The sequence below is a fragment of the Formica exsecta genome, unplaced genomic scaffold, assembly GCF_003651465.1.
Source record: "Formica exsecta isolate Colony F162 unplaced genomic scaffold, ASM365146v1 scaffold352, whole genome shotgun sequence".
NCBI lineage: Eukaryota > Metazoa > Arthropoda > Insecta > Hymenoptera > Formicidae > Formica > Formica exsecta.
In genome coordinates this window covers 162,131-189,329 of record NW_021850773.1, presented here as the reverse complement: position 1 = coordinate 189,329, position 27,199 = coordinate 162,131, and the positions used below count along the sequence as shown (strand labels likewise).

The 27,199-nt window shown below is 33.8% G+C and overlaps 1 protein-coding gene across 1 annotated transcript in view; it reads right to left on the bottom strand.

The window, feature by feature from the left end:
* The window catches only part of LOC115238599 (serine/threonine-protein kinase tricorner), a 94,756-nt gene extending 67,760 nt beyond the window's left edge, over positions 1–26,996 (bottom strand). The window contains 2 exon segments of the mRNA XM_029812562.1: positions 24,913–24,936; positions 24,939–26,996. Coding sequence (XP_029668422.1) covers positions 24,913–24,936; positions 24,939–25,242 — 328 coding nt within the window. The 5' untranslated portion in view covers positions 25,243–26,996.
* Positions 26,997–27,199: the final 203 nt, after the last annotated feature.

Here is a 27,199-nt window from a genome sequence, read left to right as displayed (position 1 = left end):
TATATATATATTTGCGTTATAGAAATATCTTTAATAAGTATCATACATGGTATGATATTTCTTTTATTTCTTGCGGAATCTTTCTTGCAGAAAATCTACAATATTTTACTTTCTAATGTATTGTCTATCCCAAAATTTACACGTGCCTTATGTGTTAAAAAAACATGTACTTATTTTTTTTTTCTTTGCAAGAAACTAAATAATAATAATAAATAATAAGAAAAGATAAATTATTTTTGGGCCAAATTAAATGCAGCGAAACAATTTCGAGACAGATGCCCCCAAAAATACGCGTGTCCCGTAATTCCAAAGATTAATGATGTCATAAAACAAGGCGATTAATAGACACAAATAAGGACACAAATAGAAATAAATTAATGCTGACAGCTTTATCGAAGCAGGTTACGATACGACAAAAAAAGAAACATCGTATTCTTCATTAAAGGCGTATTTCCGATGGAAGATATTTAAAAATAAATAATCAAATCATTAACGCGTTGATTATGGATTCAATGGGTAAGCAAATTTTATATATATAACTCAATAAAACGCCACTATTCATAAATCCAATAAGATAATCCGCTGTGCACATGTCTTTCTTCATGTACGGAGATTTTTTACCTGATTTAAAGTACAATTTAATAGCAATTTCTAATAATAACCAATTTTATTTTTAAAGAATATAAGAATTCTATAATAAAATTTTACTTGTAAAGCTAATGACATTTGAATAAAGAAAGGAAAAATAGAAGTGCGTATATGCGGAACATCCTGTATGTATAAAGCACATTGTCCGGCCAATTTTGAGAAGTTGCGAATTTTTTATTGCGCGAGAATCGTGCACTCTCGCGGGCACGAGATAATAACAACAATAATCTTGTAACAAACACGTGCGCGAAACACGCTCGTGAAATAAGTATAATAGCGGGTCGAGATTGCCGACCCGACGACCCACTTCGGAGGTCAGGACACGGATCAACGTCATCCCGGTTAAGCACGCTGGTCCTGCGAAGTCAAGGTTGGCGAATAACGACGTTTCGTTTAAAACGGCGTATATATAACAAAATAAAAAGCAAATTTGGACCGTCTTTTTATCGCGATAATAAATCCGAGCACTTGGAGACATGAAGTGTTTTCCTTGACCGAGATAATGATATTAGTATGATTATGACGTGTATGTGTGTGAGACGTTACCGCATGTCGACGGAATTCCAGAACAGGCGTCTGCCTTCGACAAGTATTTGTTGAACTTACTAATGCACGTCAATTTTATAAAAGGATTCATTGCGGAAATATATAACACAAAAAAATTTTTGAATGTCCTAGAGAAAGATCTTTTAAAATATTAAATAGAGTGTCTTAATTAATTTATATCATTTTTAAATAAAAACTCTTAATTTGATATCTTATCTTGCGCAAATATTCTCACAATATTCTCATTTAAAATCTTATAACAAATAAAATTAAATTATATAAGAATAATTTACGATAAGTACAAGTCTTCTCATAAAATTTAGAGAGAATTTAAAAGCCGATTCTCTCGTAAAATTCACGCTAAAGACAAGTTTTCTCGTAAAATCTGCGCCAAGAAGTGGCAATGCTAAAATGCCGTTGAAAAATTCGTGTTCGAAATGGAGATCATAGTGGCGCAAAATTGGGACGATAATGGATAGAAGAAAACGTAACCCAGTTTGAGAGAATAAAGAACATCGCTTTTCGATCCCAAGAAGTTCGGAGATAAAAATACACGATTTCGATATCGGATCGAATATAGTTGCAGCAATTGCAAGAATAATGTAACAAAATCGTAGAAGTAGTTCACAGGTCATGTAATTATAACTATTGTTAATTAAAACATAAGCGCGATGAAATAAAACAGCATGAGAGTACCATATATTAGCGCATATCATTTTTTTAGATTTTAATTGAAAGTAGTTCGTACGTAAATTTTCAAGATCTATTTTTGTATTATCAAAAATCGAATGAGGCAAGAATCGAATATATATATATGGGGTGGTTTTATTGTAAAGGGGTTGCAGCTCAATAATCGAAATTCGCGTATTTTGCGAGCTAATGTAACAAAATCGTAGAAGTAGTTCACAGGTCATGTAATTATAACTATTGTTAATTAAAACATAAGCGCGATGAAATAAAACAGCATGAGAGTACCATATATTAGCGCATATCATTTTTTTAGATTTTAATTGAAAGTAGTTCGTACGTAAATTTTCAAGATCTATTTTTGTATTATCAAAAATCGAATGAGGCAAGAATCGGATATATATATATATATATATATATATATATGTATATAATCTTCGAGATTAAGCTTTTAAAACACGATAATTGCATTTGACTGAGTTGACCTAGGATAAGAGCTCGAATGTTTTCGTCTCACTAGTCTTGCTAAAAATTGGAGCAGCACGTTGTATTGATTCGATATAATATTCTATAAAAATGTATGTGCTTTGATATAGATTAATAAATGCTGATATGACACGTCTGTGAATGAAATATATATCCCGATAAAATTAGACTTCACAGAACTTACGGTTCGTGTTCTGCTTAAACAAGAATTTAATACGGCTATCGCTTCTATCAATATTTTAAATGTCAGCGATAACTATTACATTTTCGTTTATTATCGTAAACATTTAATAATCAATTCATAAATTGATATTTTGCAAAAATAAAATTAAAGTTTAAATAATTTTTGGTTAAAGAATCATATATAAAATTTTTTTAATTGTGTAGAAAATAAAATTCTATTAATATATATAATTAAAATTATCAATGATAAAAAATTTTTCCAAAAGATAATCGTCAAAAACAATGTTATGTTATTTCCGCTATTTATCAATCAAAATGTGATGTTTTTACTAATCTAATTGTAAAAATGATTGCACACGATCAAACAACACACTTTATTATTCCCGAAAAAAAATTTAGCAAATCGAAAGAACAAACGGTACAATAGCAACGCTGACAATGAGAATAATCTCGCGACAATTGGGAAGCAGACGAACTATCGACCACCGTACATTCAAGTTTGGTACCGTAATGGAAAAGCGAATTGAAACGTATTCTCCATTATCGACATCCGCGTATCCATCCGGGTGAATTCGATATGCCAGTTAGCAACGTCATCGTGATATCGAAATCGAATATACACGTGTGTGACTGACTCAAAGCTCGGTAATCTTTCACCGACGTCCGTCGATTCGATCGCGGGGCAGCTCGAGCAACCAGTAATATCCATCGCAAAATATTGATAGAAAAAAAAAAGAAACACATGCGGAATTTTTAATAGAATCCGAACCCGATTTCATAGTTGCACCATTTTTACCATCGAGCGCTGGCACAATCAATTGGTACATATATTTTATCGAAAAAAGATAAAGATCAAAGGAGAATCAAGTGTTATAGAATCGAAGCTGAAATTGCAACATCAATCAATTGCATTTTTAAAGTACAAAAAAAAGCAGAATGCTCTCGAAAAATATTGAGTTTAAATCAACACAAACTTTGTATCTTTTCAGACCTATAAAAAACATTTATAAAATTAAATAATTTTTAAAAAATAATGAAATAAAAAAGATAGTCTATACTTTGAATATAGATGCTACAAAAATGTAGTTTTCAATCTCGAGTTAAATCAATAAACTATTCACATTCATGACATTTTTGAAAAAACTGATCTAATCTGACTAAAAATAAAAAAAATTGTAAAAATTTCTGATTAAAATATATCTCGTATTACGTTGCTAAAAATACACGTAATACCACATGTTCGACAGAAAGCTATACAAAAGAAACTCAATCTTCTTATAAGTATACTTTAACATCTATGTAATTTTCAATATTTCATTTATAATTCGCGAATTTCGACACGGGATTATTTAAGCGTTAAATGAAATTACTCACGCTGCCAACATGAAATCATTAACGCGGTACTAACCAATTCACAAGGATTTTAGCGTGTAATTGGAGAAGTAGAGAGAGAAAAAGAAGGAAAGGGGAAAGAGAGAGAGAAAGAGAAAGAGAGAAGCACACGTTTCAACTGGGAAAAAGAAATGTCCGCATCTTACGTCTTACATTATTATAGCGGTTACCGTTAATAACGTTACCGGTCTTACAGCGCTATCTCGCCCTCGTTATGTCCCTGATCCTCGTTAAAAGCGCGCGTCCAGAACACTTGACGTCATCAATTTAATCGCAAATTTTAAAGAGAACTGTCAAACAGTTGAAAGCATTGTAAAATAAATGAATCAAGCTATAACTAATATTGAAAATAATATGATAACAAACGTAAACGAATTGCAATTATATTTTTGAAGTATCTAAGAAATATCAAACTCACCAGTAGTAACATGTATATAGAATTATAATACATAATTCATAGTTTATCCTATATTCTCATCTTTTTACATTTTCCACAACTTCTCATTTGTAGAAGCAAGCGCTTCAAATATATGCGAATATTTTAATATCGTTAGCATTCGTATCGCGATAAAGACAAAAACGTTTTCTCTTTTTTATTCGCAAAATCTTTTACATACAATAAATGAATATGCATGTTAATATACAATACATATTTTCAAATATGTATATCGATATTGATTTGAAACCTGCAAAAATTCTTTCAATTCTTGCAGCGATACTAACAATATCGAGGCAGATATTGATATATATATATATTGGTGTTTTTTTTTTTTTTTTTAATGATTTTTATTCACACATTGGCCGAATTGACTGAAAAAATGCAATAGCGAGAGTTGGACGACTATCGTCGCAGTGTCCTACGTGCTCGCGCATTTCACACGAGCATGAACGCACGAGCGCACATACATACGTGCGTGCGCGTCACGTTGCGCAAGCACGCGCGCACGTTGCGCAACGCGGCGAGGGCTTTTGCACTGCGAGCGAATAAGTGGGACGGGATAGCCCCGTTAACCCGTAACCGTATCGTTAATCTTACCGAGAGACTAATAAAGTTGGAAAACATATTGCGCAGATATTTATATATATATATATTTGTGTTTTTTTTTTTTTTTTTAATGATTTTTATTCACACATTGGCCGAATTGACTGAAAAAATGCAATATCGAGAGTTGGACGACTATCGTCGCAGTGTCCTACGTGCTCGCGCATTTCACACGAGCATGAACGCACGAGCGCACATACATACGTGCGTGCGCGTCACGTTGCGCAAGCACGCGCGCTCGTTGCGCAACGCGGCGAGGGCTTTTGCACTGCGAGCGAATAAGTGGGACGGGATAGCCCCGTTAACCCGTAACCGTATCGTTAATCTTACCGAGAGACTAATAAAGTTGGAAAACATATTGCTTGTTTCCATGGAAACCAGCGACGACAATCATCACCCTTAACAATGAAAATGAGTAGGCGCAGCCTCGAGCTACGTTATTTAATAGAGTTGGCAGAATTTCATCTTCGAAATATATTCCTCTGCTACATTTCACGTTTATAGCACTTAAAGCATACATGTATAAAGTCGTTACAGCTCTCTCGCGGAATGAAGTATTGCAAATGGTTTGCGCTGTCGTGAATAAACATAGCGCGACATTGCATTCGCCTCTACATCTTGAGATTTTTCACAAAAGGGAGTTACAAACGTCCGAATAACTAGCTATTTTCGCGATCGAGGTTGCTCAATATTTTCCTTCCGTATCGAAGTGTCATTACTCGCGTCGCCCTGCATCGTATCCGATGCATCCGCGTCATTCTTATCGCGGAATCGATATCGCATTCGCAAGGAGAACACGTCGTCGAATCCAGTATATGGGACCGCGTTTCGAGAGAGAGACGCGAGAACTCATCGCCTTGACCCAAAAATCTGCAGCGACATAGACGTCCGCGTTTTAACGCCATCGCTTGTTGCCGCTCACCTAATCCATAATTTCGTCACGCAACAAGCTTTAAATACCGGTTCTCGTACTTTCCCGCAAGCCGTACTTATGCGCCACGCCATTAAGATGCCGAAATAGCGGGGTCGCGAAGCAGAATAATAATTATTGAGCCACTTCGCGCGTACGCGCCGGGATTATATATTTCTCCCGTATTAATCTTTTAAAAGCCACGTTGGATTAATATATCTTCCGAGATCTTTTTCGTCGAGTCATTTAAATTGAAACGTATAAAGAACACGACGACCCGAGAGTAAAGAGAGATACAAAAGAGAATAAATCGATATTCGTAATGAAGTCGAGACTCCTTTTAACTCTCTTTATTTTTGGATCAGTCTTAATCATAGATAAGATTAATTAAAACTTGTGACAAAGGTTTTATCCTCTGTACGGTGATAGTTGTAAAATCGTTTTTTTTTTTAATTTTCAATAGATAAGATAAGAGATGTAATCAGGATATATCATTTAAACTTAATGCTTGTCATATAAATCAAACTGACAATGTAGAAAATAATGATGTCATAAATTAACGAGAAGAAATTTTAATCTTATTGTTATTTAATTATTATTTTATCAATTATTTTTTAAAATCTATAGGCTATATCTCTTAATATATAAATATAGTTTGCAGCTAAATAATAAAATGCTGAAGATGTGAAAAGGTATAAGCAAACATCTACCTCGTCCATTCCGGATTTTTCCATAAGAATACAACTATTTTGATACCATACGACGGAATTCATCGAGTGAAACGAGAGATAGTAAGAGGGAGAGAGCGAGAAGACGCGGGTTATATTGAGCATATGATTGTGCGTTTACGTGCATTTCCCGATACTAATACTATATATACACAAAGTGTCCTTGAACTAAATATTGAGACTCGGAATTTTTTTTTTTAAATAATAAAATAAGGTAGCACTAAAATCTTATTAATAGTAGAATAAATAAATATAATAAATAGTAGAATAACGGTAATTAGAGTTGTATATATAAATATAAAATACATAAAAATCTTAAAAATCCAAGATCGCATTTAATTTGCGAAGCAGAAAGAAACTAATCAAATATAAAAATTACGAGTCTCAATTAAATGCGTGTCCAAAGATACTATAACTGACAGATTATAACGCATTTTGTAAGATATATTGCCGAGATGCGAAGAATATATTATCGGTCAAAGAATTCGTGGGTGAAAGTCTCGCATATTATTTTTCGGGATATCAAGTAAAACTCTCGTAAAACTGCACGTATTTCACCTTGTATCGAGATAAATGCAAAATCGCATGACTAGAAACGATGAGTTTGTGTGTTCCGCTCCTCAAGAATATTTTAATATATTGCGGGAAGATAACACATAATATCAGCTATCGAAACTTATCTATTCAATACATATACGCGTGTTCCTCAAAAAAGTCTATTTATATAGTATTATAAAATATTAATTTTGCCAATATCAAACGAATAAACATGTTGAATAAAAAAAATTTATACTTGTCTTTCCAGATAAGCATGTCTAATAATGTCGATACTAATTTTTAATAAATTGAATAAATAAATAATCGCATCGCATGACTAAAGATATCAGTACTCATACTAAAACTTTTTTAGATCTCTCTCTGGAGGATGTAAGATCGAATAACCCCTAGGTCATCAACAATCACGAGATCCTGTTTCACTCGAAATATGCAACAATGCTCACGTATCGGTCATTACGTACAAGGATCAAGTAGTAAACGTGATTGTTATTCGTCTCGGGACCATAATACTCTCTTGAATCAGAATGCAAGACGGGCAGTCGAGTAAAAATTTTAACGCGAAATATCGTTCGAATACGAATTTGAATGTGCTCGGCGAAGCTTGTTTTGAAAACTCGATCGCGTTCACAAAAAAAACAAAAAAAAAAAAAAAAAAAAAAAAAAAAAGAAAAAGAAATAATTGAGCAAAATATAAGAGAAGATGTAGAGTTGTAGAGAATAAGAAATAAGAAGATCGAAAAAATAATAAAATGGAAAATAATAAGTTCTACTGCATTGCGGCATCATCTTTTCAATAATATGTTTCAAACAATAAGTCGGATTAAATTGATAAAAAAATTATAATATTATATATGATTCGATAAATATCTAAATCAATTAAATTTGAATCAAATGAATCTAAAATAATTAATTTTTGTTATTTCTTGTCAAATTTATTAATAATTAAAAACAAAATAATATTATTTATAATCACAAATTTAAATTTTATTTTTATTTATCGCGCGTTATAATTACGTTATATTTTTGCTTGAAAAAATCAGCTTTAAATTTATTGATGAATTTTTTAAGCTGCAATCGGTCAGGGATGTTCCGTATCGTTATGCGTTCCATATTCCGATGAAGCCGGCGTTATATGTACGATTGCAAATGTGCACATCCGGGTCGCATAAATCGCGTGGTTTGCTGGCAACGAGAAGCATACGGACTCCTTCATAAATTTACCGTCGTCCGATTCTAGAACGAATGGCTCACCGCGAGAAAATATATTCGCACGGAAGGCGAAAGGAGACAACCGGCGTAAGGTCGATCGCCTTAAAAAGGCGCGTGAGAATTTAAGACAGCTTGCGAAATACGACGCGTAACCTTGGAATATACTACGCATGTTTTCGCGCTGCAAACTTGATCGAAAATGCAAAGGGAAAGACAAAAGAACAATATAAATCAATTATCTCGATTTTGTCGATTTGTGTTGTGTTATGTATTGTTACTTATAAATTTATAACGTTGAATATACGAGATTTTTAATGAAATTGAAGTATGAGGAATGATTTTCTAATCATTTCGATGTGAATATATCGAAAAATCTTTATTTATAAGCAATAAAAAATTTTACGCGATTTAAACTAAAAAAAATGTTATCTAACAGATAACAGAATTTTATTTCTCATTTTAATTTCTATCGCAATTTACTTTGATAATAATTAAATTAAGATATAAAGTTCAACTATTACAATAATTAACGCTAGAAATTTTTTTTAGTATTTATTATTTTAAAAGTAATTTGCACAAATGTTCAAATAAATTATATATGTCGCCGATTCGATAAGCAACGGACAATTTGCATGCGTCCGTCAAAGTCCGTTAAGATGTTTCATGAGCAATTCGAGTAAATGATTTTCGGCTCGTTATCGAGTCAGCTCGTTACACGTCGACAGGGTCACCGTTAGCTCGATTTCCATGTGGCATTTCGCGCGCCTGGGCCTCAGAAATTTTATAGAGCCCGCAAATCGTGCCTACAAAGCAAGGTTTCGTAACACCCGTTAAATCCGCCTGTACACAAAGTTATTATAAAATGTGTGTGTTCAGCACTCAAAGAGATCATATTTAAAATTGTGAAAAATTTTTCATCATTACATGATTTAACAATATGATTAATCGAATATTATAATCGAATACATCGACGATTGCAATATTTATTTTCACAGTATGATATATCGACAATAAATTTTGTATTTAATGAAACTTGCATTAAAAATAAATCAGAAGTTCCAGATTAAACTTTATTTACAAAATTAATTTCTAACGTTTCCAACGAAGGACGATAACTGCTTCTCATCAAGAATGTAATACCAGGTAAGTCATTGTAATTTTGATCGGCATATCGATTACCGCTTCGTAGGAGGCAAATAATTAAAAGCATTCTCTTAGCTACGCGCATCTTTCTTTCTCCGTCTTCCCTACAATATTAATAAATCTGTTCGACGGTTCTGTCTGTCTTAGTGACATTGGCTCTTTGAGACACGATGTGCATCCTCGAAACTCTAATTCACTCTCGAAGCAAGATCCCACGCGCCAAGCAAGTTTCTATTAAAACAGTACTAGGAGAGATAGAAAAGAAAGTAAGAACACACAATACAATAGCTATTAAGCTTTTAAGTCTCGAAACAGACATAACTCGGAAAATTGAACTACAAGCAGAGAACTTTATGTGCTTTTCGATATAAAAAAACGTACCTTACATAAAATCTATATAGCGTATATAAACATAAAATTTTTAAGACATTCGGATATGATTTTTTTCGGAAAATATATAAAAACTTTTAATAAATGTAAAGAAAATAGGCGTGTAGAGAGAGAAAGAGAAGACAACTTAAAATTTTTATATTTTTCTGGGAAAAATCACATTTTAATATTCACGCAATCTGTAATCTGATTTATATAAATCAATTTTAAAATGCAAGTGGCTTGCTTAAAACATTTAATTTTTTTATGTAAGTAAAATAATTTGCACTCTATCTTTAAAATAATGATGATAGTTAAAATAATGATAAAATAATAATTATTATACATAATTTAAATTGATATCGTACGCTTGTTTTAAGCGATGCACGGCGTGCATCGTTTATTACGGCGTTTAATGCAGCGGCTTGTAGAATTGTAATTCATGAAATAATGAACATTGAATAATAACATACGCGATAAATTTCCGCGATTTTTGCAAGTAACTAACTGATACACGTAAGACAGTAAGAAAAGTATTATAGCTGTTAATATCCTTTTCATAATATTACAACAGTCTATAATAAAGATATTTTCGATATGAGAAAATAATCAATATGCGATTGTAAATAGTTGAACAATTATAAAAAAATATAAATTTGCGAAAATATACAATTTAGCAGCAATTACTTAAAATTGAAAAAAAAAACAATAAATGCGCTGGCAATGCAAATTATTAAATGCTTACTTGTGAGCGAGATGTAATATTTCACAATAATGTGATATGTGCATATAATATTATTGTACATCAAACAGTTTTTAAATCCAAAAAGGAGCATCAATAAATTACACATTGATGTTAAAAAAAAAAATCAGACCTAAAAAACTAAACTCTCTCTATTTTTATCTTCAAAATTGTTATCAAATTATATGTAAAGGTATGTAATTAAATATCCAAATATAATTTGGAAAATAGTCTTCAAGAGCAAAATTAAAAGGCAGAAAATGAGAGAGAAATATATATATATAAGATTGTAGAATTGTTTATATATGTTACATTTTCTACAGATGCCCATTTTCGGATAAACTCTTTTGTGATTCCACTTACATATAGGCAGGTGGCATTTCGATTGTAGTTGGTCATTGCACTCACCTGAAATAAAATATGCAAAAGTTCAGTTAATAAAGTCCTGACCTCTCCATGAAACATTAATGAGGCTTGGCCAGACTATCGACAATCGATAGTAATCGGAGTTGAGCTTACAGATATACGAACGCATATTAAAACGAAAATATTGTTTAAATTTTCTATCGCTATCTCAATAAAAATCTACGAAATCAAATAATTTTGTCTCACGAGATTTAATTCAATTATCAATAAAAAATATATTTAATAAAAAAACAATAATACGGAAATAATGATAATAACGGTTAAATAAACTCACTAACATAAGTTATTTTTATTAGATCATGCTAGAAAAATGCAAAAATTGTTTAACCTAAAAAAAATTAATATGTATAATCAATTATAAGCAAACAGAATTTTTAATTATTTTAATATAAATATTGAAAATTTAAGTTATAATATCATATATATATATTTTCTCTCTTTTCTAACTCTAAAAACAAAAACACCTAATTTTCTCGATTTTAAATAATTCTTTTTACATGAAATTGTCAAGAAATAGAATATGTATTTTTTATGTTTCTTTTTTTATCAAATTAAATAATCATATTCTTAGTCTGAACAAAATCGAAAAATTCAAAGCTCAATTCTAACTTACACATAAGGTATTTCGTTCTAAATTATCAATTACTTTATAAATTATCATCAAGAATAATCGATAAAATTTTCATCTTGCGCAATCGCATAATGATACGTATAATCCCGAGCAGTTTGTTGTATTAAGTTGCTCGAAAATCTTTAGACTCGACGTTGCGTCGCGCGTCGCGTTTCCCACACGATTTCATTTGACCCGAGACGTTATTAGCATATTGCTGCATTAGCCACGAGAGTTAAACGAAGGCCGGGGTTACATCGAGTGGGTGGACAAGCAAGCAGGCAAAGCAGCGCGCACGCTGCTCATTGTTACGAATGCTACATTGCGAAAATTACGAGTGCGCCACGGTTACCGCCCATGTTCGTGTCCAGTTGTTCGCTCGAGCGGAACCAACGAGCTCTTAGTAATCTTTGCTTGCTTAGACGCCGATACCTTCCCTGCTCTAAGCTTTCAGTAGTAAACGATCATGTCTTTGTGGAGCATAACAAATCGGAGAAACCAATATCTGACAGAGATCAATATCTAAGACGTAGCTCCTTAATTTATCAAATCATACAGATAAAATTTTATAACAGATTTTATTGCATTTTTTAAGAGGAAATGAGTAAAATCGATCACTATAACTATAATATGAAATATTTACATTATATATTGCACATTATTTGTACAACAATGTGTGTAAGTATGATTTTAGACACTCACTTATTTTATTCATATCACCTAGATTTCTGACAATGCGGAAAATCTGTGATTGGTATTTTATAAATTAGTGCCTTGAAGATTATACCTTCCTCCGTATTTTTATTAACATTTAAAGAGAACCTGAAGAAGGATCATAATTCTAATACTACTTTATAATACTGTGAATGCTACATATATCTGTGCTTGCCGACTCTGATTGACTTATTTATCATTGTATAGATTTCCTTATTCCCTTTGATAATGAAAAAGTTAAAAATTAAGAATAAATAATGACGAAACGCGCGAGGAAACGTCTCGCGCAACGATTTCCTGTGTCTTTTGAATAGGGGGACGAGTGTCGCAATGCAGTTTCCGCTCGTACCAAAAATTAAACATTCCTTTGTATCAACGCACGCGATTACGAAACGCGTTATCCTTTTTTTGCGCCGACAAGATGTTGTACGAATCGCGCGCACAATGAGCCGTGTTTTCCCGTGGAAGAAAGAGAGAAAGAGAGAGAGGAGAGGGAATACACGCGAACCTGCCACGTGCAATTAACAACCATCGCGTTCACGTATTCTTTATGTATTCGCGTGGGCGACTGGTTACTTGCGAATCCACAATCCACTATCATTGAATAGCAGCCGCACAGGAAGGCTCGAGCTTTATTAATGAGAGATCCCAAACACGCGACAATAGCTATCTACACACCCAGCATATAAAAAAACACCTAAACTCTGAAAGTACAAGATCCTTTCTAGTTATTTGTGTGTTAACACAAATATTTTTTTTATCTAAAATTATATCAAGTAATCCATTTACTTAAAACGCGAATTAAAAAAATTTCGAGATCTTAAGCTATACCACATTATTCTAGAAATTAATTTTTTCTAGACATATGCAGTTATAATCAGAATTATAAAAAATACGCGATATTTATATTTACACAATAATATATGATTTTATACATAAAAAATGGAAAAATATAAGTACATTAATAGGTTAAAATTTTAGATTAAAAAATTGTTATAAACACGTATATATTCGTCGAATAGATTGTCTATTTCAAAAGCGAGATTTTTTTTCCTGAAGAAAAATAGTTTCCCTCGGGGATGAGAGGCGAAAATAAAATTCGATGAAATGCAACGCCTCCCAACAGAAAAAAAAAATCCGGAACCATAATATTAATTAAATCTAAAAATTAATCTAAAAGTCGTAATCTAAAAATTAGATCCACCTGACGCTGTGCAATATCTCTATTACTTTTTTTGCACGCAACTACAGCACCTTCACTTCCTAGTGTTATGCAAGATGCATGTTTGCTCGAGGAGAAAATACTAAAGCGTGTGGCTCATATCGGAATGCGATTCCTGAAACCCGAAGTTGCGGCAAGGCCGATAATCTATTGCAAAATATGCATTATATGCAAGTCATCAATGCGGTTTTAGAAACTATATCATCTTGTTTACGATACAAAGATGTCGCATTGCACTTTTATTTCACACATATTATACATATATTTTAAATATTTATTTTATAAAATTCATGTACTACTTAGATTACTTTTAAAAGCATCAGATTTTAATATATTCGATTTAAATCATAAGTATCAGATTACTTATCGATGCACGAATTAGAGATATATGATATATGATATATATTGAATAATAATTCTAAATTATATTACATGTAAACTTTTTGATATAAAGTAGAAACTAAATATACCGAATTAAAAATATAATCTTCATATAGTTAATTTTAATTATAATTGATGTAATATTGATAATAATATTCATTATGTAATAAATATTAAACGCAATTGTTTATATCAAAAAGTATTAATAAAATAATTCAATTAAAAAGTTTAAAGATTCTCTCTCTTTTTGAAAAATCTATTAAATATTAATAACATGTTAATATGTTAACATGTATTTAACGATGAAATAAAATGTTTTCCTTTCTTCATAGTTTCACGTTATTTCAAGTTATTAAAGGCCAAATATAAATAAATCGAATAAAATGAAATCGTGACATTAGTATTCGTTCGTAGCAATATATCGAAAGATTGCCGATGCTTATGTTACCAATAGATGTTAATCGCTCAATGTTTATCATATCAGCTATAGATGTACAAATCTATTAGTCATCGCGATGAAAATAACTCAATGCCGTGACTCTGTTGATTGCCCACCTGACTCGCGGCGAGTCTCAGCCATCAGCGACAGTTTTTCCTCTATCTGCATTTCCACGCCGCCATTTTCCGCGTTATCCACGACGTTACCTGCGTGCGTGATTTACGACATAATCGTGCGACCACATAAAGCCGGTCTAACTCGGTTCCGCGGCTTAGCGTCCCGTTATAAAATGCAACAGCTTGCGTCGTTAACGAGCGCGCATCATATTCGCGTATTTTGAAAACGGACACGATTTTCCCTGCAATCAGTTTTGTATGCACATTTAACGATATCTTTCGTAACGCAAGTATTTTATTGTTTAATATGCATTTTATTGCATGAAACTTAATACCATACAATAGTAACGATGAAATTTTTATGGTATAAGGATTAAATGTCCGTTTAAAATTTAAATTGTAACAGTACGCTTAACAAACGCAATCAATTTTCTTTCATAAAAAAGAAATTCAAGAATGTATCAAGGTAATTAAATTCTTTGAGAAAAAAGAAATATATATTTATGTCGTGTTTAATAAGCCGATAAAAGTTGTACCATCTCTTTTATTGTTTTTCACAAATTATTATTTATATTCTTATTTTCATAACAAGTATTTTTATTTGGAGCAGAAAGATCTAAAACATAAAATATATAGGAAGATTCAAGTATATTTGAACATTAATGCTGCATTAAAGGAAATACGGTCAGATATATAACATTGCAATATCTACAATGACGTAATGTAGAACACGAATAGCTCCTTAACGATAATCGATATAAACTCGTGATATATCATGGCTTGATTCCGATTCGTTTACTTGTTCGTTAACTCGCGCAAACACATTGGTTTCATAACACGCAGGGACGAGTTAAAAAATTTAGTCATATTTACGACGCCGTAACGCGACGCGCGGTTAAGTTTTAAATTTATTCTATCTTGTATGTATGTGTAAAAGAAGGTAATTAAATCTTCAAAGTAAATATATAAAAGCATTAAATGTAATAGAAATGCAATACGGAAAAAAAAGTGAAACGCTAAATTCCATAGCACATATAATATAGATCTAGAAATAAAATAATGCACAACTCTCTCTCTCTAAAAATTTTAGATCTAAAAAATAATATAATTGTAATTAATTCTTGCAAATATGTTTTAAATTTTCTAACAGTTACAACGATCATTTTGATATTTTCAACATTTAAGTATTGCACTTTAAAAATTGACTGGTTACGTTAATATAAATCAAAATTGCTTTTAGACTTAATAATATCCTCTTATCTATATTATTTCTCAATTAAATTCATAGAAGGAGCGGAATGTATATAATTTATAATATATACATATAATAATATATTAATAAATAATATATTAATATATTAATAATTAATCAAAATAATTGTGTATAAACCCCTATAATTCAATATTTACATTACATATCTGATAAAAAAATCGCTGGACGACCCACTTCTGCTCCGCTGAGACACTTGGCCTCGTAGGACTCACGAAACAAATAATGGTAGCCAGTGTTGACCCGTTATCCTTCCCTTACGCCGGCCGTAACGAGAGACGACGGTTTCGCAAACGGCCGGCGAGCATTATAAGAACTCGCGCGAAAGACGCAATCTCGCGCGCATATGTCGCACACACGCGATGACAATGGACGCTTTGTTCACGACTAGGCGTTTGCAGATTACTAAAATGGACTTCGTAAGAGAGAGAGAGAGAGAAAGAGAGAAAAAGGAAAAGGGAAGCCACTGCCTAGAGACAAGGAGTCGCCGTAAATTACAAATAATAACTGTTCGCGCGTAATCCTTGACCTCACGTGGGATCTTGCAAAATATCTCCCTTGAATATTTTCCACTCATCGAGTCTATGTATATTGTGACATTGAACATTCTATCTATGTACATTATGATATTCAAGGATCTTATTGAAAAACTGTGTTCTTACAAAAATATAAGCACAAAATTGGCAAATTTTTTTTAAATAAAATTGATATCTTAGAAAGGAGAGAAGCGACTAAATATATGATTTCTTTTTTTTTTTAATATACAAGATAATTTGTTTCAGTCGGTCTTATTATTAAATATATATATTAATGTTTTATTATTAATATATGTATATAAGCTAGAGTGTGTTATGTTTCTAAAGCATATTTCACAATTAATACCTTCTAGTTTTCAAAATAATGATATTATATTGTCTTATTTAAAAGTTTTACGTAAATAAAGTTAGTTTTTTGAAAAAATAAAGGATTTATTTTAAGCTATTATTTATAAATTAAAAATATATATAAAACCCATATTAATATTAATTTTATATAATTAATAATTTAACTGTGTGTTTGTGTAAATAATCATACTTTTCGGTTATTGAAATTTGTGTGATCAAGCTTGCTTTTTACTATTTGGAAAGCTGAAATATAACGCTAAAGTGTATAACTTTATACTTTGAAAGCGATATATGATAGTGGCGGTCAGCGAATGAGGTCAGAGGGTGAATTGCATTAAAACTCGTGTTTGAGAGAGAATGGGATATGAAAGTATCTGGTCTCCGACGAACAATTAGCAAAATAACATATAGCTAGTGCAAGTGAAACAGTATAAAGCGAGTCTTTAATCTTAATTTCATTTATTATTCAATTTAATTTACTCGCAACGTTTTTCCGATATATTTCACGTGATTAATAATGTATATCGGAAAACGATACTTCTCTGAGCATGTCCTGCATCTCGGCATCATTTTAAGGATAAAGTTCCGAATAGGAGAACCCTCCGATTTTTTTCCATTTTAATTCCCGTTTAAAAATTCTCATGACGAAACCTACATTATATTACTCCCGTCTTATACATATATAATTTTCAAAATTAAATTTAATGTTTTGTCACTATAACCGTATTTTCTACAAATCTTTAAATTATATAAATTATATTATTGTATAAAAATGTGGAGATAAACGAGTAGAAACTAAAAGATACATCGGTGAAACGAAAGAATTGCAGGTCGTCGCATCCGTCCGTTTCCGCAATCACGTGAAAGTCCCGAGAGGCCATCGGTTGTGTTAATCTTCGCACGAAAATCGCGTTCGACGGGCCCCCGTCCTATATTTCGAAACCGTCGTTACGCGCACGTGCCTCGAAAATTATCGCAAAGTTTCGCTTTCTTGTCGAGTGTAAATCTCGCAGGTGACGTCTCGTGACGCTCGTCATCGTGGCGCGATGCAATTGCTCAATTCTGACGTATTCCGCTATTGCGCAAAGAGAGATATTAAACCGGTTATCTTGTTTATAAAACCAAATGTATAAAATTTCAGAGACGCGTTTCATATTTATATTTCAGACGCGAACTTTGCTTAAAATGATTTGTGAAAAAATCATTGGAAAAATTATAGAGATAATAAAAAAAATCTCCTTGAATGTCATGAAAAATGTAACCCACTTTTTGAAATTCTAATACAACATATCCTTTTCAAAATTCTGTACATGTTCTCCAAATAGATCAATTATAATTAATGAGATAATTATGACACTGATATATTTTTTTTTATAGTATAATTATAGTCATTTTACTCCTCTCGATAATTCGAGTATTTATTAAATAAATGATCATATCTATCTTCTTTAACAGCATAATATACCAATTACTGATTTATCATTTTGACATATCTTAAATTAACTGCAGTGTGTTACGAGATGATGAACGAGAAAAATACGATTTTCCCGGTACATATATCATACAAAATAAATAAAAATGCCGGAAAGAACGTCGCGTACGGACATGGATGCGAATCGCGCTTTCCAGGAAAGAAGGAATAAACGATCTTGTGCAACGACCGTGGCAAAGGAAAAGATGCGGTGGAACATCGTTGTTCCGATCGAAAAGATTCTCAAGGAAACCCAGTCTGCTCTCGGAGAGACTGACGTACGTGTTTTCCTCGGGATGCATTAGTCATTGCGCGCGAACGAGAGACGACGATTCGCGCGAGTTGCAGCGAGCGGATGCGCCGGCGGTAATGTTCGACACTGTGCGTGTACGCGTGCAGACTCGCGAGAAGGCAAACGTTCGTTGCAAAGACAGTCGATGAATTTTTCCAGACACCTGGATAATTCCTTCCCCTCCCCCTCTTCCTCACAGGGAGATTACGAGGCAATGACCTCCCGGCTCGGATCCTTGATAGCGAAGTAGACGACTGTAAGAATAATCAACACGCTGTCACGTCACGTGTATTAACACCTTGTGCGGGTTCGTTATCGCGGTCGCTGAATTACAGTAGAATATATTACGATGCAATTTCGAACGACGAGCGCAATAATTACGCTAATTTCATCAATTTCAGGTGACTGAACGAGAATAACGGAATCTGTTAGCTTTCACGATTAAAGTTAAAAGTTCGACTTTCTTTGAGTGCAATGAATATATGCACATATGTATTATTTAATACGGTAAAATCTTATAAAATGTCTGGCGAAGAGAAAGAAATTCTAGCACATCTTTTCATACAATTACTAATAATTTTATAAAAGAGAGAGAAAATATGTAAAACTAAATATATATACATGAAATAAAATCTCTCATAAAAGTGAGATTTTATAAAAATATCAATTAATGGCTTTTTTATTTCTCTTAGCTGCGAATATCTTAATCGGAGAAAAATGTTTTTTTTTTTTTATTACACCTGCGCGAATGATTTAATCATGATATTATATAAAAGGTTCTTCTACTAATAATATTATACTCTGCAATATAAAATCTTATTCCAAATTCAGTTAAAGACAAATATATGGTTTTATCTTTAGATAGTAAGAAGAGCTGTCTTATAGAAAAGTTGAAGAATCCGAAATATATCGATCAAGATTAAAATTGGATTTCCCCGGCGATAAAAATCGAATCGTTGAGCAGCTCTCACGTCGCACGCGAGACAAGTCGCTGCAATTGCACGTGACTTCGCCTACATCGCTGTCCCTCGTGTATCGAGTGAGCCCGAAATTGCACAACGCCCGACAACGTATTGTCGTTAAGAAATCTCTTGTGTACCGTATTTCTGTACGAGACCCGCTTACATTAACGCCGCAAAAGCTATTTACAAACGCGACTTGACATACGAATCGGCGAAAGCTCGCACGCGCATACATAACGTAAGTGACCGACGATTATCTACCGGGTGTCATTGGCTGGCGCGTTACCAGAGTTTCGAAATGTTACGACACAACGGTGAAAACTTCGGTAGCGTCGCGACATCGATTTCAAAGTACACAGCATTCACTTTCATCCATTTTAATATAATAAAATGAGAGAAATTATTAAAAAATATTACTGTTTTAATATTATTCGTATTATCTAACAATTTGATGAAATTATAGATATATATTGGTGATAAAATTGTTTGCTAAATTTGGAGTTCTTCTCTAACACATAATATTGAATTATTTCAAGTTGAAAATCGTAGTCTTACTGATTCATAATTACAGAGCATAATATATGATAAAATATATATCAAATTAGCTTATGTAAAATAGATTTTATTTTAACAAAAATTTATCGTATAACACAATTGTTAAAATATAGAATGTGCGATAAATGATTTCATTTTTTGATTTCTTTTACAAATATCCTTTCGATTATCGATGGTTATATTTAATTTTTGAATATATTAATATCCTTAATATGACAATAATAATATTAGCTGAAATCCCCGTTTATGCAAAAAACTAATTCATGCCCAAAGATTAATCTTTTTTCGCAACAATTCGAATCGCAGGGAGAATGACAAGAATGCGACGAATAATTTTAAGACGCAATTCAATGGCCTATTTCGACAGCAAGAGGTCAGTCAGACCAACGGTCGGTCGACAGGTGCAAATGGCAGCCGACAGGTGACAATGCGCGGACAACCTGCGAATCGACTGTGGAACGCGCTTTAATTACCTACCCGTCCGTTTCCGTCTGATCTAACAGTCGCGGTCATATATCCAGAAATACGTATTTTCCTGGTATTATCGTCATACACGAAAGGATAAAAATACCGATTCACATATTAACAAAATATATCAAAAATAGCACGTTGACGAATTTTAACGTGAAATAATTTGGCAAGACAAGTTAAATTTTTATTATGTCGCTTGAAAAATAGCTAAAAATCTTAATTTATTTTATGGATCGAGAGATTTCTTTTTCTACAATTGTACAAAAAAAAACTCTTCAGCCGATTAGACTCCAACTAAAGCCAAAGGATCTTTCTGATCGCAGCCTACTTTTAACGCATAGTAATTTCCATGGTGCAAGCATCGGCTAGCGTGAAACTCCTACAATTCCATCCAGCAGAACACAATCCTGCTCACGCTCCTGTCCCGATCCTCTCTCGAGGAAGCTCGCTCACCCAACCCACTTCAGCGTTGTTGTTTCGCGTCGCGTAACATCATACCGACGTGCATCTCTTTTCGTGCGAAGAGGACGAAGCGGTGATTATTATTGCGAATTCCTTTGCCGACAGCGGCACACGGCCTTGTTTTACCAAGTCTAATGTTTATTTATCGAGTTTACGGTTCATCCTCTTTCCGGCCCAGTTATCGCGCTGCGCCGCGTTGCGTCACATTGCGAAAGAATACCAATCTCAAAAATATTGCAACGTACGGCTCGTTAGCAAACGAGAAATATATTTATTTTCGGATTTTTATAGGCTGAGTGTGAAAAGAGAAATTACATTCAAATTATTTCCAAAAATATTAAAAGTATATTATATGACATTATCAAGTATATTATACGAAATTATATCAAGTAGATTTGTAACTAAATGTAATTTACAAAAACTTCTTTCTAAGATTGTATCTTTTGATAGAATCCTAATTATTATTTTGTCATTTTTATATTAACGATTAGACAATCAACAATAAAAATGAATTTGATGTGTTAAATGACATAGATATCAATTTCACATGTATATATTAAAAATAATTTAATTTATTTAATTAAAATTAATTTTCGGACAATCGGTTATAAAAAATTTAACAGACTATTGTTTAACGGAAGTGTTGTTGTTCCAAATAAAAAAAAAATCTGTTAATAAACGACAGTGAAATTTACTGCTCCTGTTGTTATTGCGACATTCGAAATTGCCCGTCTGTCAGACACTCGACTCGACACGTGTGGGTCGACTTATCGGGCCCTGCTTGCAATCGCACGATTTGTGTTTCATCACGTGTACGACCCACTTAAGCTATGAAATACACACTACAGAACGAGAATATCAGTTCAAAACAGCGATTTCCCACTGCCAATTTGCAAAGATATTCCGATAAATTTAGACTGAAAGGTAAATTCAAGGAATTAATCGCAGAAATGCTATATTTTTTGCCATTTAAGTGATCATCGCTATTTCAATGATTATATAACTTGCTAAAATGTAGAAATTTCTCTAAGAACAAAGAATTATGAAAATAAAAACCATAAATACATAAATATAATAAAATTATTTTTATTTAACAAAGAATATCACCAGTAAAAATTATTATCTAATCCATAATTTCAAGAGTTCTTCCCGGATTACATAATCATATTGGTAAGATTTCAAAATGACTAGAGCATTACGTCTATAAAAGCTATGTAACGCTACTATTCATGATGCAAACATTAAGAGGCAGAAAATAGACATTCTATATTTATATTTGCAGTACAATCTGCCAATAAATTTATAGATGGAAGACAGATATATATTTTTGTCTTGTGATTTTTGTATCATTTCTGGTCACTGTATATTTCGAAGCAAACAAGACATAAGTTAATTCACACGCGATAAATGTTTTATAAGTTTTAAATAAATCTTACACATACTTCTTAATCGTATTTCAAAATAAACTTGATAAGAAGGTGTACACCGGTAATTTAAATGTTTAAAATACTTTTTAACATTTAATACGATACATAAATCCTATTAAATTAAGATAGATTAAAACAAATTAAGAATTAATATTTAATAAATATAAAAGAAATTTCAAAACCTTTTCAAAATTACTCGTTCTATTAAAAGTAGTATAAAATAATAACAAGAAAAACATTTCAATATTGAAAGATAATTTTAAAATCATACTTGAGTTTATGTAATGTGACAAACAAACAAATACAAAATGCTTCTTATTTCCTAATATCGACAATTATTCGAATAATAGGTCCGACTCTAATTTTCGAAAGAGTGCTCAACGAAGCGAGCAGTAAAATCAATGCCGAGTCTCGAATGTGGCACGTGTGTTATACATGTACTCATGTCAGAGTTCCGCCCGAGGAAACAGCGGCTTTGTGCGAATTTTAATACCTCCGTCGGTGGCGGAGTCCTCATTTTACGCTTTGTCGATAAAATTTAATTAGGCGATTTCTTTTACCGCCCAGAGGAAATTCTGAATAACGCGAGATGCGTTAGATATACGATATCAATTATTATCCCCGCGTGAGCTATATAAAAACGCGAAATGCTCGTTAATGCGCCGTTAGACATTTGATATAAATTTCGTGAGAGTTATGCTATCCAATGCAATTTCTAAAAACTGAAGTTAACAAACGAAACGATGCATCCAAATGCGATAAAAAGTTAAAAATATTAATTTTTCATGAACTAATCAAATCTTTAGAAACACGTGAAATTAATAAATATTACGAGGCATGTAACGACTATATATCTTGTATTAGAAGAGAAAACACAAAAAAAAAAAAAATTATTTTTTGTACTTTCATCTTTATCAATCCTTTCGAAATATAAGGACGAGAGTGTCGCAATAAAATAATAATTAATAATACTTTTAATATAAAAAATTGAAAATAACGTGTCATATTTTGCGGCAATAAATATCGCCTTAAAATTAACTTTTAGCTTATAAGATATTTCGTGTAGCGCGTAAACACGACTGTTATAACAAAATTAAAAAAATACTAGATGTCCATCACAGATCACGCAGTATATGTTCATGAGATTCAAACACCTGGTGCATCGCGCGCTACGTGAAACCTGTTCAACCGAAGCGACTCATTTGTCACTCGTTTTAGATCTGCCGGTTTCTTTGTTCGACGCAACAACATATGGACGAAACAACATCGGCAACGAACGAGCGTGTATACACGTATTATGAAAAGCATGAAATCCGTGTAAGAGAGGAGAACCGTTAACGCGCTGCACTTCACTCGCTCATGTACATATATATATATATATATATACATACGTGTATAAATGTCTGTATGCCCGCGCTTCTCCTCAATTACCCATTACTACTACATACGAGAGCGTATTCACCTCGCGCGAACGCATTCTTTTTATTAACGGCAACTACCGCGCACACGTACGATGCACCTGCGATGACTAACAGTAACACACGGATGAGAGAAAGAGAGAGAGAGAGAGAGAGAGAGAGAGAGAGGAAGAGAGCAGCTCGATCTACGAAACAATCGCGTGCGGGAGTTGCTCTATCAGTTTGTTACGAATCTTACGACCACGATTGATTACGTCTTATTTAATAGCTTTCAAACGTCGTTTCTGACGATAACATGTATTAGAAGTTACTAATTATACCCGCATCAATTATACATATAAGGGGAAAGAGAAATAAAATTTTGAGTATTTCAATATTATATATCCTCTCCCACAATTTTATGTATCTCTTAAATATTATAAATTTTACAGGGGAATATAAAAATATATTTATACAGAAAACTGTTCTGTATAGAGAATTCAAGGATTCAGAAACTTGATAAATATATAATTTACGTTATTTTATAATTCTTAAATGAAATTATTTAGGTAATTTATAAATGTATGAATTGTACATTTACACATATAATTATATTAAAAATTAAGGCTTGCAATGTATTTTGATATCTAAGATAATAGACTATTTTTGATGTCTAAGATGATAGACTATTTTATGGATGACGTGCAAAATTTTAAATTAATTAATTTAATTTTGCATGACAATGACACAGCATTATATACATCTTCATTATTGAATTCTTTGAGCCTTAAAGATTAAAATAAAAAAGAATAAAATGTGTATTAATTATGTATTCTTTCGTCTTTGAAAGAGAGAGAAAACAACTTGAGATAAATTTAATATTGCAATAAAACGGTTTGAAGGATATCACCGAAGGAGATATCGAGATCACAAACAATGAACATACGTTATTCTCCGAACAGACAATCAATCTGTTCAGAGCTCACTACTTATCTTAAGATTATTTATAATTTATATAGAGAACTTTTGTTTTTAGAGAATCGGATTTCTCAATATTTCGAAAAATCTGTCTCGTTACTAAAAAAATATCCTTTAAATAGCTTTTACTTTAAAGCTATAAAATAAAATTTATCACGATCCCTGAACTCTTTCACTTTTTTTTTCTTTTACCTGACTTGCCCATCGGTGGTTGCTGAACCACCTGAAGAATCTCCTGGCCGTTGTGGCCGCCGGCGGTCTACAGCCATCTAATATAACCACACCGTTGTTGTTATTGTTGTTGTTATTATGATTGGACCCTCCGCGATCCGACAGCGCCGTCCTGCTGTAGGGCGACATCCAGGCCGTCGTCGTGCTCTGTATAGTCGCACCCTTGACGGTGGTGATGGAACTGGTTATCTTGGCGCCCGGGTGGGGCACCCAGTCCTCCGAAGCGACCGGCATTTGTCTCGTCTTCTCGTCCGACGAGTCGAAGACGAAGCCGCAAAATACGAAGGTCATTCAAAGTCGCTTGGCGCCCTGCCGCGCTGGTAATTAAGAGAGCCCCTCTCTTCCGTATCCGAGGGAACGTATCCCGTTCGCGAACGTCTTACGTCCTCGATGAGAGAACTCTTCAAGGTTTCCTTAACGCCGACACTCCGTATCGTACGACTTTAATAAGTAACGTCGCCTACATCGCGAGCATCTGCGATCATTCGAATCCACGATTCGAAATTTCGTATCGGAGAGACTTTCTTGAACCGTGAAACTCGACCCGCGAGTTCGCGATTCAAGACGCGATCGAGAAGAAATATTCGAATTTAAGACACTCGGTTTTCCTTCGCAAAGGAAACTCTCGCAAGGAGATACCTACGCGCGGCGAATCGCGATCGACTGATCCTCCTTCTCGATTTATTGTCTGCTCGCTCGCGAACTCTCGGCTCTCTTATCAGCGACGACGTCGAACGACGACCGAAAGTTATCGCTGTAACATGCGTCACCAAGTCTTACGTAAAGATGGACACTTTAATTGATCCGCGCGCGCGCGCGCGTATTGCGTTCACCACGTGTTCGCCCTTCAACTTGTTGCGCGTTCGATGCACAGGCTGCTCCGAAATCGATCGTGGAAACACGTGGTTCCGGAGCAATTCTTTGACATTTAATAATGTCAAAGATTCCGTCTCCTGGACGATTTAATAGCAGACAGTTTCTCGCAAAATCGATTATGAGACGAGACGATGATCAACTTGGTTGAGCTCGAAAACACTTTAATTGGTCCAATGAAATCCTCGATCTTCTCGAATCGATTCGAAATCTTCCTATCGTGAGATTAAGCTTCGTTGGAATAAATTCGTTAATCAAATCGTGAGAGAACTATTGCACGACGACTAAGTGGGTTTGGTATTTGGTAAGTTACAAGGTACTCCGTTTCCACAGTGTTGCAGCCTAAATAATACTAGACTCGTTTCATCGCGAAATTCTTCTCGTTATTGCGACATGTTGCGCACTGTTGAAGACTCGTCTACGCGTGACGTGACCAAGACGTCGTTGTGCCGCACGCTGTTATAACAGTCGACACGCAAAGGTCGAGGTTGAATGTATATATATATAAAATATATATATTCTTCTTTCTTCTCTTTCTCTCTCTTTCTTATTCGTTCTCTATCACCGTCGGTCGTGCTCGGTCGATCACGTAGCTCTCTCATTACTCGAACATCGCCGCATCGCGAAGACCTATCATTGCCGTACGCAGTTCATTCGCCCTGAACGCGAGCGCGACGACCAGACGATTCCAGAATACCGACGACTTGGAGACACAATACGATGTACATAATACGTTATTCTCTCGGAGTCTCTACACGTTTCCCTTTCTCTCTCTCTCTCTCTTTCTCTTACGAAGAGAACGAAGGACGAACGGGTCATCCGTTTGAATCTCTCTCACTAAAACCTCTCCTCGAAATCTTCGAAAAAATAGACCGCGTCACGTCACGTTACGTCACGTCACTCGGTGATAGCTCGACGAACGATTATATTTCACACTCGCGAAGAACACGCGTTTTAACCCATCCTGAAGAGCACCGGACCGCGCGATTCTCGCGGAAGAACGTTTCGAAGAGGACGTTCCTCGCGCGTATTCCACTCGAGGTTCACTTTACCGCGATCGACAAAGACCAAGACCGGGTATCGTTCGCTATCGGGGAAACCGCGATAGACTACGAGCGCGTTATATGTACCGAGCGCCGCTTCTCCTCAGCACTACTAACGTGCCACCTTCGCCGCTATGCCGTGCCTCTCTTCTACAACCCCCCCTCCTCTTCCACGGCCGCCGTCGTCAGCCGATCGCGCGCGGCCCGCGCGTTGCTTGTAGAGAGGTTACGCTTTTCCCCCCCACTCTCCGTCCCACTTGCTTTCTTACGCTCCGCTCTGCGGCACGCACACCCGCGCGCACACCCGGTTACCGCTTACTACTACTACTACT